Raw genomic sequence first — 22,430 nt, 5'->3', positions numbered from 1 at the left:
TTTCAAGAGTGGACAGCATGGTGAATGAAAGATAAAGCATGCTGTGCTGGTGAGGTTCAAAGCACGATAGGCTTATGCAGCAGTATGCCCTTGCACCAATTCTCACTATGTGTTCTGAATGCTAACCTGATGTTCCACTGAATTCTTAAATGTATTCTTAACTTGCTTTGAAATGAATGAGAGCTAAGTAGGACTAACATCAGATACAATATGAATCTAATATTGGATAGAACCCAGAATATTTATATCTGCCAGAAGCAAAAACAAGGCATAACAACTGCAGAAGCTGAGATCCCCAGTAGTTGCTTACAGGGGTATTTTACCATTTATTTTATCATTTTGAGCCACAGTACAATATAAACTGCTGAAACTTTGAGGCAGAATTACTAAGAGCTGGAGCTTTAAAATGAGGCATACATCATTTTAAGTCTGACATAAAGTGCATTTGCAGCTCCTTTGTACTTTGGAAAATCTTAATAAATGTGTAGCTGCAGTAAGCAATCAAAAATGGAGTCAGATTTCAGGGGCACAGAGAATCTATGGGAAAAAGTTTCATGAAAATAGTACATTGCTTTGATAAACACACAGACTGAATATTTAATACTCAGGAAATGGACTGTTTATATCAGTGCCGTAAAGTTAACAGTGCACTCCTATACACACCTTTTCAGAAGCTGCTACAACTCATTTACTTCAATGGTGCTTACTCCCAGGTATACAAATGTTGGACTAAGGACATGACAGATTGGGATACTAGTCCCCACTCAGCCATGAAGCTCACCGAGTGACTTCAAAGATTCTCAGCCTAACCTACCTCACAGGTTGTCATGAGGATAAAAACCAAGAGGAGAAAAATTATCTAGGTTTCCTTCTGTTTCTCACAAGAAGAAAAAAGATGGGATATAAATGGTATGTAATATCAGTTACTGAACTTAGCAGTTTTAATTCCCAACAACAACAGTACAGGCAGTCCCTGAGTTATGAACATCCTAATTACAAACATTCGTACTTACAAACTGCCACAAAGTCTATTAATTTAGACAAATATCACTCTGGAAAATCATTATCACCATAGATGAAGTGAAAGGGGAGAGAGGGAGGCCTCCAAAGCATGCCTTCTGCCCCATCCATCCGGATAAGGAAATCTCTAGGACCTTTCATTGCTACAAAGAGGAGGCACTTCACAGCAAGTGAGTCTGAGTGGGTGCCTAGAGATATTCATGTTTTTTACACTTTCATGGGGCTCCTGTGCCACTAACCTCTGCAAACATAGAAGGCCACCTATAAGTAATCTGACTAACATATAAATCCAACTTAAAGACGAATTTCTGTTTTCCCAGGAACAGAACTCATTTGTAACCTAGGGACTGTCAGTTACCAATAAAAAATAAGCGTGACTGCCAAAACAGAATCATGTCTATAGCAAATGCATCATTCTTGACTTAAATGACATTATGGCATTGATCTACTGGTGATACTGGGAGGCAATGTGCTTGCTCTTGGACTGACAGGACATACCAGTCCCACACATCAGTGAACATTATAAGCATCATGAGAAGGTAGGCAAAAGCACCAACATATGCCTGTTTGCCTATGACAAGAACTAGATATTCTCCATGCATGGGAGAGCGGAGCAGGATTTTGTTAAATATTGTATGATTTTGTATGGTCAAATACTCCCAATAGTGGTTGGCTGTAATGTAAAATCTGTTCAATTTACAAATACATCCTATTGTAGATTTTTGAACAGAGTAGTGCATTGTACCATAGATTTTTAACATTTATAGCATCTCATATCATTTAATGCAAGGCTATTTTCATAAATATGCAGGTAAAATTGTTGAGGTTTCCACTTTTAAATCTCATATTAACATCCACGTGTAACACATTTCATACCAACAAATGTTCTTTGCACCATTTGTTAAAGGCACCTTAACATCACTTCAAAGCTACTTTATACTAGTTAAATGGTAACATTTATTAAAATAGGGTTCTTTATTCACATCAGCTACACTACAAGAATATGTATAAGGAAGTTAAAGGCAATCATTGTTCCCAGTGAATTTACCTGGGATACACATGAAATGAAGGAGTGGACAAAAAAAGAGGTGTATGTACCTAATATGACCATTTTAGGGAGCACAGTAACTTTGGGAGACAGTAACACATGAAACAGTCTTTGGCCCAAAGCATCAGAGTAGCAAGAAAGAAAACCATTACATTTACTAGACTTTTAGAAAAATAGTATAATTATACTAGGAACTTTTCTCTGATATTATGTAAAACAAACTTAAAGTACATATAATAAATAGTTTGTTTTTCAAAGGCTGCAGGGAAAAATTCAACATTTAGTGGCAAACTTTCAAACTACACCATTTGAAGTCAATTTCTGCACATTCATAGACAAGGGTAGCACAGAAAATCATGATAGATGGGGCAGTCCTTCAACAACATTATTTGAGAGTGACAGCAGCTGTGCTGGGACACAATATTAGACCACAGTTTAACATTGCAAAACATGAACAGCAATGAGGCGCAAACTATGTTCTCTTCGTTCTTTCTGGTCCAGCCATAAGGAAAAAATGTGGGTTCTTTTGCTTTGATTTTAAATTAACTATAGCTTCTTTTAATGTTTGATTCGGGACATACTATGATTGATATTATTTATTTATTTATTTATTAAAACATTTTTATGCCGCCCCATTCGCCGAAGCCTCGGGGCGGCTTACAACAATAAATTAATATAAACATTAAAAATCCAAAAAATACAATATAAAATAAGCCGCCCTGGCCAGATAAAATCAGTTAATACTAACAGTTAAAATACCGCTTAAATAAAAAGGTTTTCGCCTGGCGCCGAAAAGCAAATAACGACGGCGCCAGGCGGACCTCTCTGGGGAGCGTGTTCCATAAGTTGGGCGCCACCGCAGAGAAAGCCCTCCTCCGAGTAGCCACCCTCCTAATTTCCTTCCCAGAGGGTTCCCGGAGAAGGGCCTCTCCCGCTGATCTCAAGGGGCGGCTGGGCATATATGGACGTAAGCGCTCCTTCAGGTAACCAGGACCCAAGCCGTTTAGGGCTTTATAGGTCATTACCAACACCTTGAATTGGGCCCGGACTTCAATGGGAAGCCAGTGAAGCTGACGGAGAACTGGAGTCATGTGACCATAACGCCCAGTCCCCGTCAACAGCCTGGCAGCTCTATTTTGAACCAACTGAAGTATCCGGACCGTCTTCAAGGGTAGCCCCACGTAGAGCGCGTTACAGAAGTCAAGACGGGAAGTCACCAGTGCATGTGTCACTGTCGCCAGGCAGTCGTTCTCCAGGTAGGGGCGCAGCTGATGAATCAGCCGAAGCTGGAGGAAAGCGCTCCTCGCCACTGCTGTTACCTGAGCTTCCAGTGAGAGCTCCGAGTCGAGGAGCACTCCCAAGCTGCGGACCTTGTCCCTAGGAGGGAGTGCAACCCCGTTCAGGGCAAGGGTCACTTCACCCTCTCTGAAGCCCGATCCGCCAACCAACAGGACCTCCGTCTTGTCTGGATTGAGCTTCAGTTTATTGGCCCTCATCCAGCCCATTACCTCGGCCAGGCACCGGTTCAGTACAGCCACTGCCTCACCTGGATTGGTGGAAAACGAGAGGTAGAGCTGGGTATCATCAGCGTACTGATGATTCCACAGCCCACACCTCCTGATGACCTCTCCCAGCGGTTTCATGTAGATGTTAAACAGCAAAGGGGACAAAATGGACCCCTGCGGTACTCCATGGCATAGCTGCCATGGCGCAGAGCCATAGTCCCCCAGCACCACCTTCTGGAACCGGCCGTTGAGATAGGAGCGGAACCACTGCAAAGCAGTGCCTCCGACCCCCAATCCCGCAAGCCTATCCAGAAGGATACCATGGTCGATGGTATCGAAAGCCGCTGAGAGGTCCAGGAGAACCAACAGGGACGCACTCCCCCTGTCCTTCTCCCTGCACAGGTCATCGTACAGGGCGACCAAGGCAGATTCAGTACCGTACCCGGGTCTGAAGCCGGACTGAAATGGGTCCAGATAATCAGTTTCATCCAAGAGTGCTTGGAGTTGTCCCGCCACCACTCGCTCTAACACCTTGCCCAGAAACGGGATGTTGGCCACAGGTCTATAGTTAGTGGCCCTCTCTGGATCCAGTGACGCCTTCTTCAGGACCGGTCGGACTACCGCCTCCTTTAAAGGGGCAGGCACCCGACCCTCCCTCAGAGAAGCGTTAACCACTTCCAAGATCCAGATCCCAGTCCCGTGCTTGGAATTCTTTATTAACCAAGATGGGCAAGGGTCCAATAGGCAAGTGGTGGGACGTACTTGTCCAAGCACCTTGTCCACATCATCGGGCCGCAACAACTGAAATTCAATAATTCTGGACCAGACAGCAGCATTGGCGTCTCCCCAACCATATTAGCTATGGTTTGTTGAAAAAAGTCAGTTTAATAAACTATGGGTTAAAGATGGCTTATTGCAACAACTGTACTGTCCAAAACCTAAACTGTGGTGAATATTAACTATGGTTTCTTGAAACACACTGCCTTGGAGAAGAGTGGAGTCATAGTTTGTTCTTCTAATTCTAAAGCATGTTTATATCCAAATATAGCCAATGAATGGAACAGTCTTAAGCAAGAGAAAGATTCAAACATTTATGTTCTACCCAGTGATTCAAGTTATGTCTTTTAATACTCTGTGACATTCAGAATAAACATGGAGGTATCTATTTACCTAGACTGACATTAATATGTGATATAATAAAGTGCTATTTTCAAGTTTACTCCCTTTGACATTTTAGGTCATGGCAGTTTTATTACTGAAGCTGGGGGGCTAAGTTTGTGCCATCTCCCTTGACCAGAGTGTCAACCAGGAGAATAGAGACATCCTTTCATCCAACTCATGCATCAACAGAAGTCAATGATGAAGTTGCTCATGACAAATCAACTAGACTAATCTTTGGAAGTATTCCAACAGTTGCCAGTTGGTTACTTCACACATTATAGCAGCTATAATATAAAATACTATCCTCTTTTCCAAAACATCTGACTAGGATTTTCCAAATAGCCCAAACTGCATACAGCTGCAGAGGCACATCCTTGGGTGAAATTCTAGTCATGCACCCAGGACAACCTTTGCATACCATTACAGTGCCACATACAATATCCAGACAAATGTCCTCAATCTTCTCCTTAGCTTTCCATGTTCTGAAGCTTTTTATCTTTAACAAAGAAAACACTTATTTAAGCAAGAATTTTCTCTATCATTTCAAACAGTTTCTATCACGCTTTCCTTTTCCTTAGCGTTCCTTTCCCTAGCCTCTCTTTTAGCAGAAATGAAAGTCTGGGGAAAGTGCCAAATACTGCTTGCAGCTTTTCTTGGTTCCAATGACTAGGAGATAATCTAAGATGGTCCCAGTTAGATGCAAGGTCACATACTTCTCTTGCAATATTGTCATTTTCAATTTTATACCAGGGGAATGGGGTGGGAAGAACCCAGTAGATTATATCAGCAACACTCTAAACAATAACTGAGCAAAAGCAACACCTTGTGCAGAATTCTGCAGCCCTCTGAGAATGCTTGGTTATGCACAATGAATTATTACAAAATTCCATAAACACTACAGTTGCTTCTACAAAGGTAAATATACCAAGACAAAAGATATTTCTTACAGCCTTCCTCACATAATTATTTCATTCTACTAGGAAAAAAAGAACTGAAAAGGAATATCAAATGATAGGGAACCATACATGTTCCTTTTTTATCTGATCTTTCTTTCAACCAGGGCAGAAGAAAAATACATCAGAAAAGAATTCTTTTCATATTATATTTTTATTAGTGATAATGTTCTACTGCCAAACAGAAAATGAGATTTTTTTCCAAGGATGCAAAGTAGCATTTATTTATTTGGAGCACCTTTATTCCTGTAAGGGAGAGTCACCATTTTAGCCACCTCTGTACACCAGGCTCCACACCATTCTCAAGAGTCTCCTAACCATTAAGAGTAAAGAGTATTAAGGGCTACAAAGGCGAGAAGAAAGCAGGAAAGCCCTACCCTGCCCATGGAAGAGAGGAGAACATTCAAGTCATTGGCAAAATGTTTTTCTAGAGCAAAAATTAGGTCTTCTATCTCTGCCCTCATAAGGATAATGTTATTATTGACTGATTTCATTTAATTTATATTCCACTTTTCCATCCCCTGCCCCCAGGAAACAATTGGCATTCATTGGGTTTTAACTGCAAGAAAAGTTTACCATAGCTGCAAGTGTGACAAAAGCTGGCTGTAGAACAGCTTGCTGGTGGCAAACATGTTTACTGCAAACCACACAATAGGATCAATGTAAACTGCTGGCCTGGTAACTGATTAAGGCGGTGACCTGGACCTTCAGCTACCTGAAGCATGACTATAATGGGTAGCTGGAGCACTACGACTTCCACCTGCTCCCTGACAAATCCACATAGCATTGGCAGCATTCAGCAGCCTAGATTATATTCTTTGGCATCTCAAACAAACCAGAATTTAGGAGATGACATGTAATTGCCAAGTTCTCAAATAGATTGCATTATTTAGTTTATGACTATACTTGTCAAGTAGTTCCAGTGTTTAGGAAAGTTTTGGCTGCCACTTAAGTATCAATAACATAAATCACAAATTATTTTAGCTTGATTCTTGCTTCTGTAATAAACTGTTGATCCATTTTTGCTTTCATTGGGAAAAAAACATCCCTTGTTGTTAAACAAACCGCTAGTGAAGATTCCTGGATTTTAACAGCTTAAGAGAGCAAACCTATGGTTCCTAGACAGCAAGCAGAGAGGCAACCTAGTTCCTAGAGATACAGTGGTCACACCTTTTTGTTCTGCGCATCGGCTCAAGCGCACCCAAGCCAGTGTAGTCCCCCTTCGGTTTTTCTGTAGTATTTGCCCTTGTGACCAGGCCCTCAGCTGCTACAAGGCCATTTATTGTGAGAAAAAGAAAAAGGCTATCCAAACAACCTTCAAAAGGGTGACTCCAGTGGTAACCCCCCACTCCAGCGGCACAATCAAACACTGACTATCCAGCACCAGGTCCATCTCCATCATCATCAGTTTATCTTAGGATTAATGTTACCTCGATAATGTTCTAAACTGTTTTAAGAACTGTTTCTTTTATTTACATTACTGTATACCTGCACACATACATACAGATTCTCTTTCTCTGTCTCTTTAGTACCTGTAATTACGTTATAACTGTATTATTATCATTATTACAATGCTGCATTGTGATGTTTTAGTGACTCCAGAAGTGTTTCTGTTTTCTAAGACATGCATTTGGCTTACTCATGTGATCTGTCTTACATACAAATTCAAGTTAAGCATGTTTTCAGGAACAGAACTCCGTAACTTAGGGACTACCTGTAGATCAGTTAGATGGCCAAATATGGCCATCCAGTTAAACTGTAGAGTGGAAAGTACAGGGAGAAAAAGATTACTTCTGCTCCACCTCAGGGGTTTATGAGCACTGAGGGCACACTTGATTGGGCTTTAAAAGAGGAGATCTCATTCAAATACCATGCTCCTCATTCAATTGTGAATAGTCATTTCCATACAATTTTAAGGGGGGGGGGGTGAAGAGCAAACATCACTTCATGCAAGATGACTCCCATTTTAGTTCCCAATAACTCTTACAATTAAGAATCCACTTTGGCAAGTGGCCTTCAGCTCAGTCTCCATAGCAGATACTTTCAAAGGCACTATGAATATTCTGCTAGTTCCTATCTTGATAAAACTGCATATACAAGGGAACAACAGGGCAACATCACTATCTTTCTTGTCTGAACTTTCAGGAACAGTCACCTCTGCAGTCATTAAAAAATGGCAGGTGATCTACACTGGGTGCTATGCAATGGCCTGGTACCCAAACTGGGCAGCATGAAGTCAGAATTATTCCAGATTGCAGGGTAAAATTCTGCCATATTCTGCTTTTTTGTCTCTGTTGTGGCTGGTGGGTAGAAAAGGAAAAACATTTAAGATACTTGTATTAAGAAAAATCAGTGTGAGGAGGAACACATACTTCACAGCACTACCATACCAGTTAAAATTTGTATTTCTCTGCTAATTACGAAACTAAATTTTAAAGTCCTGCATTTTAAATGGGAGCAGGAAAAAGTCTGGACTTCCTTGAAAACAGCATAGAATTTGCAATGACATTTGAAGAATGGAGGAAAATAACCATTACGGTAAATGTGAATAATCATCTATTTGCACAATAACCTTTCCTTTCTGTTCTCTGAAGCCACCTGTCCTCTCAACATCTGACCTGGGTGGTCACCCAGCCCTCCAGAGTAGATTTCAGGGGTTTGCAAACACTTCAACAGGCAAAGAAAATCTGCTTTGTTGGCTGGCAGATGAACATCAGTGGCTTTCATCAATAAGACATATACACACAGAGAGACTACTATAGGAATTCTGCATTTTATAAAATTGAACTGAAGATCTAGAAATTTCCAAGTATCATCTAAAATTAAAATTTTGTAAATGCTGCTGATTCTAGCAATAACCCCTTGTAAAGGCCCATGCATTATCTGACTTTCTATACTAGATGAGGCTATTATTTGACTGCCTTCCTTGAAAGAAACATGCAAAGTAAATTACTAGCTAAGAATGAGCAGAAATAACAGACATAGAAGATGGATGGGACTGTATTCTTCACTGTGCACTCTTGGTCAAAAAGAAGGCTGTCACTTGAATATGGCAAAGTTGGTGAGTTGAAACATTTTCAAAAGACAAGATTCTGTGGATAAGGCTTATGAAGAGCCTATCCATTTATCAAGTAGCTCATCAGAACAGGTCAGGAAAAGAAGCACTACATTTGAAAGAAAAAAACCCAGAATTTTAATGCGTAAGAAATGGTTAGTAGTATATAATGTTAGCACCTGTCCACACCATGTTCCAATTCAAAAACAGCTTGACTAAAAAAGTCTAGACTTACCAGGCACAGAATTCATAAGAAAAATAAAGCATAACATAAGTGCTACAAATTTGGATTTATATTTTACTATCATTTGATTTTGCTTACATTAACAAATATCAAGAACATATTCCTTTGATAAAGTATTTACTCTGTACTGCAGTGCTCTACCAACTAACTACTGCTGCATATTGTCCAACTGAGATGAAAGAATTTGTGTAGGAATCCTGGACAAGCTCCATCAAAATGAAGCAAGTTGCACTGCATGGTAGATTTACTTTCCAGCAGGTTTCACTAGGCACACCTATTAGGAAACAACATGACTAATAGAATATAAGCACTCTCTCACTTAAATATTTTTTAAGAGCAGCACTGATATTCAGTTACTTTCCATATTTTAAGATCAGAAGGCAGTTTAAAAGAACCAATGAACAAAGGAATATAATTTTTCAATAAATAATGATTTAATTTGGTTGTATTCACTGTTCAATTTGTGGAAAACAGAATGCTGGAATATGCAGAATCTGTAGATACTGAAATTAAATAGGCCTAGCACATCCTTTGATGATCATTTACATCAACAAAGCACTATACTTGGAAGTTGTCAAGAAAGGGAAGGAAGCAGCACCATTTTCACTACACTTGAGAACAATGGATCACATATTTCACACATACCCCTCTGAAGAAACGGTATGAAGCTGAAAACCTCAACATTTTTCAAGTTCTTCTATGCTACAGCATAGGGAGCTGAAGCTAGTCTTTAAGCAGAACAGTGCTATGGTTCACCATGTCAGCAAAACTTTCTATAAAGGAGATGTCAATGAAGTGGTTTAGGCTGAAATCCTATGGTTCCTGGGAGGTACCATGATTCTTCCTCTCAATCCATGAAGTGGAAGGCCAAGCTTCACATGCCTCCTTTTTGTGTGCCAGAATTGCTTTGTAACAGCAAAACAGAGGGTGTGGTTCCACACTCAACCAACTTGAATCTAGCAATCAAAAGCCCTTCCAATTCTCCCAGAACACCCTGCCTTGGTACAGGCAAGACAGTACTTTCTAGTTGGCAGCTTCCCCAATATTCATTCCTCCACTGCCACCCCTCTGTTCTTAGGCATGAAGCTTGATTGCTTGTAAATTTCAAACATGATAATTGAGTGGCCCACAGAGACAGATGTTATCTAGTTCAAATGACCCCAGGATTACAAACAAGTTCCATTCCTGAGAAAACAGAAATTCATGTTTAAGTTGAATTAGTATCTAAGTCATACCATGTATAGTCACCCCTCCACATTTGTGTGGGGTAAGGGCCCAGGGTATCCATGAAAGTGGAAAAATCACCAGTATCTCCTCCACCACAACCACCCAGTCCAAACTCATCAGTGACTCCTCATTGCAGCAGCGAAATGCCAGAAAGATTTCCCTCTCTGGATGAGCAGGGCAGGAAAGCATGCTTTGGAGGCCCCCCTCTTGACCCTTTCACTTCCCCTCTCTCTCTATGGTGATGGCAATTTTCCACAGTAATTTTAAAATTTAATAGGCTTTATGGCAGTTTGCTCATAAGTACAGGTTGTTCATAATTCAGGCATAACTTGTAACTCAGCAACTGCCTATGCATTGTTTTACAATGTTAACAATTAAATGCTATCGTCAACAAAACAGATAAGCATATATCTGCTTGAAACTGGAGTTATTTCAGGACATGAACACAGTCCCTGTAAAATTGGAGGAATTAAGGATGCAGGCCTATCCATACTTAACTGAATATGATTATAACTTGCACAAAACATAGGACTTACTTCAAAGTAAACATCGACAGGTTTGTGCTGTAAGGAGTATCTATTATTAAATGCAAAGCTTTTACATATAATAATGAAAACAGTAAGAAGATGTAAACCAAGATGAGCTAAAACAGGATTTCTGAAAATATTAACAAGAATATTTCTCATCTTAAAGGTTTACATCAAAATGCTCTAGTTTGCCTCCAGTTTGAAACTCTTCCCACAAATGAAGCATTCCCTGGAACCAGGGTCTAATCCAATTTACCATAAGATAAATTATCCCTTGTTGTCAAGGTGATTTCATGGTAGCATTCTGGGGAAAGGCAGATTAAATGTAACCCCAACCAAAATGAAGTACATTTCAGAATGTTTATTTCTACCAGAGGTAATTAGATCTGAATTTACCAAAATTGCCATTCATCAGTTTGCAATCACTGTTAGTTTAGACAACCCCATTTTCCCCACAGTCACTAAAAGCTATAATGCAAACATGGCCCCACAAAGACCAAATAAGAGCTCTGCCATGACAGCACAAACATTATGCTAAAATATTCATCATAACCAATTAGTATTCATAGCTAGAGAACAATAAGAAAACTTTTTTTAAAACTCTATCATTTTTCCAGGAAGAGGATAGATCAGACAATAATGATTAAGCACACAATGGCAGGAGCAGTGTTTGCCTTCTCAACCATTTCAAACTAAGCCAATTTAGATACTGTTTTCACCATAAGGATCAACATTCCTGTAGTGAATTTTCTGTGAATTCACACCATCAATCAGGCCATCATAAGGGAAGTTTGCTTGCCTGTACAGCATATCAACAGTGGTCACCAATAATGATAGAGAACATGCCAAACAATGGCCCCAGTTCCTATGGTCAGGTTGGTGGGAGATAATCATCACAGAGATAATGATCTCTTCCAAGTGAGAATGAATGAAGGAGAAGAGAGAAAAGCAGTGGGAAACAGTGAGGGGAGGGCAGTGTGTCTTTTTAAAAAAGCAACACTCCCAAGTTACAACAAAAAAAGCTCCTTATCAGGTAAAACACAACACTCTTTTCCCATGGATGGAACATGTCTAAAATTCATTCCTAGAACACTAAACACAAACAACCCTGTTTATAAATGGTACCAAAACATATGTAATCAGAAATTTCCCACATCAGCTTTAGGCTTTATCCAAATATGAAGAGTTTTTGCTTACTATTTATAATGATTTCTGCTGTCAAAGAGATAAGCAGCTTGTTAAACTGACAATGACTTCTCTTTTCAGCAATGAAAAAGACTCTGGCCAAAACAAGCTTCAGTGTGTACACGCTGTCTTTTATTATGTGCAAGTACACTACTTTTCTTGGGTTCCCAGCCAGGTACAATAGGCAACGAAAGGTAGTATATCTGAACTTCGTTTTGGTTTGCTCTTTTTAAAAACAAATTACTATGGCTTCTTATGAGGGAATGACCTAACTAAAAGTCTCCTGCAGTCTGTTGGTATTTTTTAAGCTTGGAAAATAAGTTTCCCATTATAAACACGCTGCATTGCAAATGCATCTGATACATTAAAATGTATTTTGTCCAGATAGAAAATAGAACACCCAAATTATTTCTCTGATCTGAGTCATTAACAAAGAATCACATTCACTTGCATTGATTAAAAATGCATTGGTAGGTATAGTTATTGCATTCTTGAATGAAGATTAGAAAGGCAAACAGTTTTCCACTCTAACTTCAACATGAAATAAATACATAAATAAATAACCTGTCAATGAACTACAGCCACTTGGAAGAGCTCTACTGCCCTCTGGTGAGCCAATTAAAAGCATTTTGGTCAATGAATATTCAAACACAGGCTACTATTAGTAAGATCATATTTCTTGTCAATGCTTTCCTGGGCTAGATCCAATTACCATAAAAGAGGAAATCAGCATAGCAGAATTAGAGAGTAAGGCAAAAATATTTAATCATCCTTGAAGTCAAGTTTTTATGTGCTCTTGGAAATAATTAAATCAGATAATTCCCTTTTTTTCATAAAAGGTTTTCACAGATATTGTAGCTGATTCTATAAGTTTAGTAAGATTCAAGTTGCAATATACACATAATATTATCAGTATTTGCAAACAATGTAAAAGTTTTCTAAATACGGATTTAACATTCATCCTTAAGAAAGGGCAGTGCAACCCGTCAAAATCTGTAGCTGCCACTAACACTACCTTCCAGGGGATCATGGTTAAGGTATCATATCAAGCAGACTCAAAGCCAGGAAACAGGAGCACTCCAGCAACAGTCTTCAAAAGCCTCAGAAAGCAGCAGCCTGTTCACTGCTTTTCACATCCAATTTGGTACAAGTCCTGGAGGAAGAGAAAAACCTCTCTAGGCTTTACACTGTAACTTGGCAGGCTGGAAACTGGTAAGCTGTCTTGCACCTTTCAGAGCCCTATGTGCTCAGCAGTAGCAATCCATCAAGCACATTTCCAGACTCCTGTGTAATTTTTTCATTGATATACATCTAAAACAAGGAACTCTGTGAAGTGAAACTCAGCCTTCTCCAACCTGGCACCCTCCAGAAGTGCTAGGTTACAGCTCCCAGCATTTCAAGCAAGCATGACCATCACCCATGCTTGTTGAAGATGATGGGAATTTTAAGTAAACATAACTCGAGGGCATGAAGTTTGGAAAAGCTGTGCTGATTATCCACTTAACTGAAGCCAAATCTATGAGTTGGACTCCAGAAATTCATGAGTTGGATCTACCCTGTTAATAAGTTGTACAGAGAATATTCTTAAGATAACCAAACTACCATGAAGGAGGAACACACAGGGTATGGTTTATTGTGCAGGTTGTTGCTATTATATTTTGTAAGCCACCCAGAGAGTCATCCTGACTAATGGGTGGGGTAGAAATTTAATACACACACACACAAAAGACCTTGATAGAATCCATCTCATTTGGCAGAACAAATGAGCTCTAAACCTCAAGGTCTATTTAAGCCTGTTGTTTACATCTGATGCTTGGACACTGATTCAAGCCTGACCATCTGCAGCATTTCAGCAATGATTTTATGAAAAGGATGTGACAGAAGATATCTTACCTTTGAATCTTCATTGGTCACACCAAGTTCTAATACAGCTTGAGGAGATTTCTGTTTTGCTTGGGTAGATTGAGCCATCTGAAGGTTAAGCTGCCATCCAACTGTCTCAAGCTAGGAAACACAATTAGGTAAGGCAAAGAAAAAAATTAATTTTCAGTGCTATTTTGGAAAGGGGGCCAGTGACCACTTAACAACTAAGGGACTGTGGAAGAAACACAATTTCTCCAGGCCATATCTATCCTTTCTTACCCTCAAGTCTGACTTGCTTTTACAGCAATCTTGGTAAATAATTGATATTACTTCTTCTAGGACAATCACATCAGTCACCAGGATGAATGACAACTATGCTGAAAGTATGCTAATATAACTGAAAGGTATAAAACCATTTTTTATTAATTCCCAAAGATATTCTTTTGCCGAAGTGTCAAAAGAACAGCCTGTGCTGAAGATATTATGTAAAATCACTTCCTCCTTAAATCAGCTCTGTAAATCATTAAATCATTAAATGTGTTACTTATCAAATACTAATAACAAAATTAAATGCACACAGCTCAGGCTTTTCAGGCTTTTCCTGGTTTTGCAGGGTTAATTGATGCAGGTCGAGAGTTTATCTTGCTTGACTGTCAGGGTCGGGGCTGGGATGTGGGCAGCCAAAGACAAAAGCAACAGAGGTACCAAGACCAGGGCAACAGAACTTCAGGGTTTAATGGAATGTCCAAATCACAGGCAAGGTACATATGTCTTATTTCCATTTAATATTATAAAGTTAGAATAGAGCTGTTGATTTTATGGATGAGAATGACCAAAACAGAAACAGTGGGCATGGGTGTATGAGCTGAACATTCTGAATCCCTATTAGAATAGTCAGACTGATTGTGTGGCTCCAGTGGGTACAAGGCAACTCTTTCCCTTCTCCATGCTATAATTTGTATAGCTGCTACCTATATTTTCCTATGTGACCTAATCTCTTATAAATGGTTGGGTACTATAACAGAGCCTAAATAAATGGCAAGCAGGTCCCAATGGCCATAGAATTATTCCACAATTTGATTTTTATACAATATTTGAAGGCCAAGTTATTTATAAACATTCTCCTCCATATTTCACATTTGTTTGAATATGTGGCTTCCACTGGGGAAAACCAAACAAGATCACTACATGGCATGACAATTTATATCCATACATTAAAATGGTATGTAAAGCCTCAAGCAGGAATCATTTATATTTAAAACATTTGAGGTAGAAATAATGAATATATATTTTAATGCTGAATTTACACTTTTTAGTGAGAGATTATCAATGCTCCTTTAGTGCATCTGCTGGTTGGGAAATAAAGCCTGCTGTCTCACTGGAGTTAGAAACCTGTTTAGGAATATAATAGTCTCCTATGTGAATAAGGAGAGAACAGATGGAATGGTCAATTTTTTATGCAGGTAATTATTTTCCACTATGGTTTTAGTGACCTCAAAAGCTGTTGCGTTCCAGACCCAGAGCTGCCAAAGGGACATTCCATGTATTGTAACTGAACACTCTATATGCTACAATAGACTTCTGCTGCCTGAGTACTTCAGAACTCACAGTGATATTCCCAAAAGCATCAATAATCAACAACTAGGAAGCTGCCTTATATGAGCAGTCCATCTAGCCCACTAATGTCTGCTTTGAGCATTCCATGGTTGTAAGCAGGCAAACCCCCCAGTCATACCCAGAGTTGCCAGGGCTTTGCATGCAAGGTCATACTCTACTACATTCCCCCAGCTCTTCCCCATATTTCTTCAAGCAAGCTAAGTACAAATGTACATCCATAAAATCTGCTCCCTTTCACAGCAGGAAGTCATTCTAGCCTCTTCCTAATAATAATTGAATCCTTTCACATGGCATAAACTAGGGGTCTCTAATGTGGTATCAGCAGGCATTTCTTTTTGTTTTGTCCCTTTTTAATATATGTACATCTGTATGAAAGGCAGCCAACTTCCAAGCACTGGTACACAGAAGTCACCAAATGTGGACCAAATATGAAAGAATCCATTTGAAGGTGGCATTTCAACGACATCTGTTCATATCAAAAGCACAATAACATCCTCAGTCTATTACATTACAGAAGGTGATTGTCTGTTTACCCTCCCATTTTTGTAATATCAGTCTTTTAGTTGTCAAAAGGGTGTGGAGAACCCATTTTCCCTTCCATTTGTTCATTCACATGATGTGGGTAATTTTAAACAGCATTACACCAGTGAATATTAAAGACTGCTGCAATATGAAATTTCATTCACATATTAACCACTTCCCAAAAAGAAGCAAAAACCGGGCATTGCCAAAACTTATGTTTAAAAGAAGATGAGCTGCATTGCATCCACAAAAATTATCATAGAATCATAGAATAGTAGAGTTGGAAGGGGCCAAGCAGGCTATCAGGTCCAACCCTCTGCTGGTGCAGGACACAGAGCTGCACCACACCAGTCAAATGACTGTCCAGTTTCATCTTGAATGCCTCTGGTGTGGGAAAGCTATGACCTCTCTAGGCAACTGGTTCCATTGTCATATTGCTCTGATGTTTTTCTGATGTCCAGTCTGAATCTGGTTGCAACCTATAATCTATATAGGATATACTGGGAGGAAGAGGCCCGTTGCAGAAGGATTCTTCACAAGGCTAAGGCTGACTACAAGCTGAGACTTGCCAAGAATATCAAGAGCAACAAAAAGGGCTTCTATCAGCATGTAAATAGGAAGAGGAAGGGGAGACAAGTGGTGGGACCACTAAATTAGGAGGAAGGAGATCCAGTGACTGATACGAGGGAACAGGCACAGATGCTAAATGTCCTGCCTAACAACTCGGAGGAGCCATTAGCATGCGAAATAGGGCCAGGAGCCCCCAGCGAGAATCAGGCTTTAGAGCAGGAAGATTTATACTTGGTGCCCATGGCACAAACACCCCCACCCTGCCACCTGACTCTGAAGTTTTTGAGCAAGTTCCTGGAGATCAGGCTGGGCAGTTGGTTGCCGTGGAGAGTGCCCAGCTGAGGAGGAGACTTCGACGCTTAGACCAATTAGAAGAGAGACATAGCGAAAGAAGGAGAGAGAGAAGCTTATCCAGCCCTCAAAGGGAGGGATGAGGAGACTGAGATCCACGTAGCAAATCTCAGAGGTCAGAAAGGAGGGGGCAACTGTGTTGCTTAATGCTATCTACGGTAGCCCCTACACTATCTGTCATTCAGATAAATCTTGTAGTCATTTGGAATAAAGGACTCTAGCTTTTATTGCCTGCATCTGTGTGAGTAATTGGTACAGGAGTTACAGCCTCACGACACTAAATGACTATTTTGCCTCTGTGTTCTCCCCAAAGCATAGATTAGATGAGGCCGGGGACTTAGGGGCACAGATTAGAGTCACCCCCCTTGAAGTCAAGGGATTCCTCAGGGCATTGAACATTACAAAGGCACCAGGCCCTGACGGGTTACACCTGAGAGTACTTAGGAGAGTTGGCAGGGGTTCTCTCACACCTGTTGGCCTCCATTTTTGAGGCCTCATGGAGAACGGGTGAAATTCCAGAGGACTGGAGGGTGGCATCAGTGGTCAAAATTTTCAAAAAGGGTAGTAGAAGGGACATGGGGAATTACAGACCAGTTAGCCTTATGTCCATTGTAGGAAAAACAGTGGAAAGGCTCATAATAGAGATCTAGTGATGCTAGATAGGGAAGGGAGGCTGGTGGCCACACAACACGGCTTCCGCAGAAACAGGTCCTGCCAGACAAACCTTGTGGAATTCTACGACAGGGTTTCGAGATGGCTAGATGGAGGAGATGCAGTGGATGTGGTTTATCTGGATTTCAGCAAGGCCTTTGACGAAGTGCCCCATGATATCCTGGTTGAGAAGCTGAGGAGTTTTGGGATAGACCAAAGCACTGTCCGGTGGATTAGGGCAAGGTTGACTGACCGAAAGCAGAGGGTAACCATTAGTGGGGAATCATCGGGATGGTGGCCAGTGACAAATGGGGTCCCCCAGGGCTCTGTCCTGGGGCTGATCCTGTTTAATCTTTTCATCAGTGACATAGAAGAAGGGGTCAACAGTCTGCTGATCAAATTCACAGATGATACTAAACCTGGGGCAGTGGCCACAGCTGAGGAGCAGGTACTCCAGATCCAAAAGGATCTGGACAGACTATGGAAATGGGTAGGAGACAACAGGATAGCATTCAATGTGGTTAAGCGCAACGTCTTGCACTTGGAGCATAGAAATGGTTGTCATAAGTACAGGTTAGGGGACAAGTGGCTGGAGAGCAGCACTTGTGAAAGGGACCTCGGAGTACTGGTTGACTGCAAGCTAAACATGAGTCAGCAGTGTGATGCGGTGGTCAAGAGGGCGAACGCCACCCTTGGTTGCATAGCCAGAAGTGTGGCTTCTAGATCGAGAGAGGTATTACTACTACTCTGGTGTGCCCGCAACTGGGCCCCTAATTACAGGAAGTATATAGCCAGGTTAGAGTCAGTGCAGCATAGGGCCACAAGGTTGGTGGCCGGTTTGCAGGAGATGCTGTATGAGGCGAGACTGAGGGAACTGGGTCTCTTCAGCCTGGAGAAGAGGAGACTCAGATGGGATCTGTTGACAACATACAGGTATGTGAGGGGATGTCACATGGAGGTGGGTAGAGACCTGTTCTCCCCTAGAGGAAGGCAGGACGCGCTCCAAAGGGAACCAAGTTTCCATTTAGGTGCCAGGAAGCACTTCCTGACAGTCAGGACCTCAAGGGTATGGAATGGGCTTCCACAGGAGGTGGTCGAGGCCCCATCAGTGAGGGTGTTCAACATGGTGGGCATGTCGTGAGCAGAACAGGCTGGAGCTGGGGGCCAGACTAGATGGCCCGGGAGGCCCCTTCTGACTCGCTCTGCTTCTATGTTTCAATGTTTAACCTGAGTTCATTTTTCTGTGTCCTACACTATGGGATGAATGAGAAGAGATCCTGTCCTTCCTCTTTGTGACAGCCTTTCAGGTACTTGTAGAGAGCTGTCATATCCCCATTCAGTCTTCTCTTATTGAGGCTAAACATGCCCAGTTCCCTCAGTCTCTTTTCAGAGGGCTTTGTTTCCAGTCCCTGGATCTTCTTTGTTGCCCTCCTCTGAACCCTTTCCAATTTTTCTGCATCTTTCTTAAACTTTGGTGTCCAGAACTGAACACAATATTCTAGATGAGGTCCAGACTAGTGCAGAGTATAGGGGAACTACTACTTCTAGTGATTTGGAAGTGATACTTCTACTAATAAAACATTTGCCCTTTTACCAGCTACATCACATTTTTGGCCTATATTTAGCTTGTTGTCCACAACCATTCCAAAGTCTCTCTCTCTTGCAGGACTGCTAAACCAAGTATTCCCCATCTTGTGTTTTGTTCCTTTTTCCTAGGTGGGGACTTAGCATTTTGAGGACTGACCCCTGTGGCACCCCACTTGCTACTTCTCTTTAGTATGAGAAGGTGTTCATGAGCACTCTGTGTCCAATTTTGTAGCCTGTTGTGAATCCACCTTATAGTTGTTAGTTTAACAGGATGTCATGGGGCACTATTTTGAAAGGTTTGCTAAGGTCAAAATAGATTATGTTCACAGTGCTTCCACTGTCCATTTGGGAGGTTACCCATTTTAAAAAATAAGATCAGTTTAGTCTGGCAGGATTTATTCTTGAGAAATCCATGCTGGCATTTATTAATCACTGCACTTTTTTGAGGTTCTTGCAGAATGATTTTTTAATAATTTGCCCCAAAATTTTTCCAGGGATTGATGTCTAACTCACCTAACCTAGGAACTGCAGAAAATCTTTTTATTTATTCATTTCATTTCTATGCCACCCAATAGCCAAGGCTTTCTGGGTGGCTAACAGTTAAAAGTTACAATTTAACATAAGTTTAAAAGACATGCACAATCAAATTAATTTAAAGGGACAGAAGATGTTACAATGTCCAACAGGCACAGAAAAAAGTGGCAATTAACTCATTAGGATTTTGAAAAACAGTTTGCACCTGTTCAGGAGATAGCCCTCTTGGAATATCAACCAGTCCCTGGTGGTTTTTTCCATTACCATGCCCAACCCATGCAATACTGTGGTGCCACTACACAATGTAACAAGGCAGTGTTGTTATCTAAGAAATATAGCATCACTCACATCTATACTTTCTTTATGGCAAGACAATTTCATCAAAATTTGTACTGAAAACAAAACTATGAGAAACATTTGATATTTAGTTCATACTTTTAAGAAATCAGAACTACAGAAGCATTGGAGCTATACTTACTAGATTGCAGATCAACAGGACTAACAAGCAAAGGAGAAACATGTAACATTTTCATAGAATGAATGGTCATAACTTTCCAATGCAATTCAAGTGAAGCTTTCCCCACTATTTCCAGGAGTATAGCTGTGCTTTCAGGATCAATGATTAATGTTCCAAATGCTGCCTAGGGCTTCAGAGTGGCTTACCTATTTATTTTATTGAAAGGAAGATTGAATATAATAGAGCCCATCTAGTTCTGACTGCTTAGAATACATGATGTATGGCCACAATATAATGGAACAAGGTATACAGACACAGAAGTGGATCACTTAAAGACATGCTGAGAATTAAAAATTCTTTCAAACAAGCAAAGTTGTTTAATATGCTATTTTATGGAAACAAAGTAAACATATACTGCTATATGCAGTACACTGATTACCAAGAAAAAATTTTAAGGCTTGATTTTTTAAAAAAATGTATTATCATCCTCAATATCTATTCCTATCTGTAAGCTGCCTAGAGATTCCTGTTGGGATACAAGAGACATACAAGTGCAAAAATAAATAAATTAAACTGCCCAAGTTTTTAACAGTTTTCCAGAAGAAGAGACTGCCTGATTGTGGGTAACCTGCACTGCATACTGACATCCCCCCTTCCCTCATTCCCAGAGTTCACCAGTGTGTTTCCAAGATTCCAAAGCAACAAGAGAGAGAGACAGTCATTCTAAGCATGCACTTCTGCTTAAGAACCTAAATGCTTTCCTACATCAGACAAAGTACACTTAGTTCGGTATCCTTTGGAAGAACCACAACCACCAGCAAGAGAAATTGGCCAGTGTCCCACTTTTATTCAACCTTTCAGAAAGGAACAACCCTCTTCTCTGAGGGCTAGACACATGAGGCTTGAGAACCAAAAACTAAACATGTGATGTTGTGAGATGATGAAACAGAATGTCCCTTCCTGGTAAGTTTGTACAAGGTCAGAAAAAAGATATTAATTGGAGAAGTGACAAAAATATGCACATTTCTTTCTCCCAAGTTTTATCCTGTGATCCATTTACAGTGCTGTAGTACATGAAATATTTTGTTTCACTTAGGAAAGAATAGCTTGCCACCTCTAAAAATGAAGAAGTGATCACCAATCAATATTGTATGGTGGCTAAGAGACTGAACTACGAGACAGGAATTCATGGCTCAAATCTTATCTCTTGAACAGCCCATTCTCTTTCAGCCACAGTCCTTCATATGCAATATAGGGATAATGAGAACAACAACAATGATGACAACAATTGCATTGTATTCTTAATATTACAGGATTTAATAAGGTTGCTGTAAGGTAGGAGTAGGCATCCTGGTATCCTCCAAATGTTTTGAATTATACCCCACATAATCCCTTATCATTGGCCGTGTTAACCACCCCCTGCTGGGGTATTGTCCAAATCGTACGGAGGGCAGCAGACTGCTTACCCCATTGTACACAACAAGTTCATACACACGAAGTACTTTGAATACTAAAAAGCACTATGCAAAAGTATGCATAAAAAGAATACATAAAAATAGAGCCCACTGTAGTCTCCCTTAAACCATGGTTCATACCCTCAAGTGCTGCAGCCTGCCAGGGCCTGCTCAACCCCCAAGTACGTAGTCTGGACAGTTGCCCAGGACAAGTCAAGTCATAGTTGCTTGCCACACTAGGGACAAAGTGGGCAAACAGCTGTTTCTAGCACTGTGAGCTTTCTCTTCACTCTGCAAATTGCACAACTCTTGAAATATTTCATGGACATTCTTGATTTGTGTGAGGACACCCACACCTCACCGAGCAAACACTCGGGCCCTTGGCTAGACCAGTCACACTCCTGGAATAGGAGCTATCTAGTTCAAATAATGCTTCCCCACCTCCTGCCCAGAACAAATTGACAACATACAGTGCTAATGTAATGTAACAGAAAGTAGATGAATGGTTCAATATGTGGTTCAGAGCCTGTATCTGGGTTTCCTGTTACTTTATTTTAAAATAATAGCCATGGTGAGGAGGGCAGAGGGAGAAGGACAAAAGATCAGAGTTAGGACTGTGGCACATGGAAGGGGGTCAGAAGCCTCCCAATCTCCTGCTGTCATTGGCCTTGTCATAAGTTGTTATTCCTCCCAGGAAAAAGGGAATCTGTTACTGGCACCAATGCTTGCTTTCATCACTTACAGATGTGAAATTTAAGCCAAAGAATCTGTGCTCCCAAATGGGGCTGGGGAGAGGCTAACAGACATTTTGATGAGGGGAAAATATAATGGCAAGTTACATCACACACCCAAAACTGACCTCAACATGATTCAGAATAGGATTAAAACTGCTTCTATTG

The 22,430-nt window shown here is 40.6% G+C and overlaps 1 protein-coding gene across 2 annotated transcripts in view; it reads right to left on the bottom strand.

Annotated features, from left to right (window-relative positions):
- Positions 1-22,430, bottom strand: part of COMMD10 (COMM domain containing 10) — an 87,206-nt gene that overhangs the window by 54,639 nt on the left and 10,137 nt on the right. For both annotated transcript variants that reach the window (XR_006416276.1, XM_044446209.1), the window contains exon 5: positions 13,819-13,929. Coding sequence is in view for 1 of the 2 variants with exons in the window: in XM_044446209.1 (XP_044302144.1) it covers positions 13,819-13,929 (111 nt within the window). In the remaining variant the exon portion in view is untranslated. The remainder of the gene's footprint in view (positions 1-13,818; positions 13,930-22,430) is intronic.

Source organism: Varanus komodoensis, unplaced genomic scaffold (assembly GCF_004798865.1).
Source record: "Varanus komodoensis strain SLA01 unplaced genomic scaffold, ASM479886v1 scaffold5, whole genome shotgun sequence".
Classification (NCBI taxonomy): Eukaryota; Metazoa; Chordata; class Lepidosauria; order Squamata; family Varanidae; genus Varanus; species Varanus komodoensis.
Note: the sequence above shows the minus strand (reverse complement) of the source record. Positions and strands in the feature narration are given on the sequence as shown.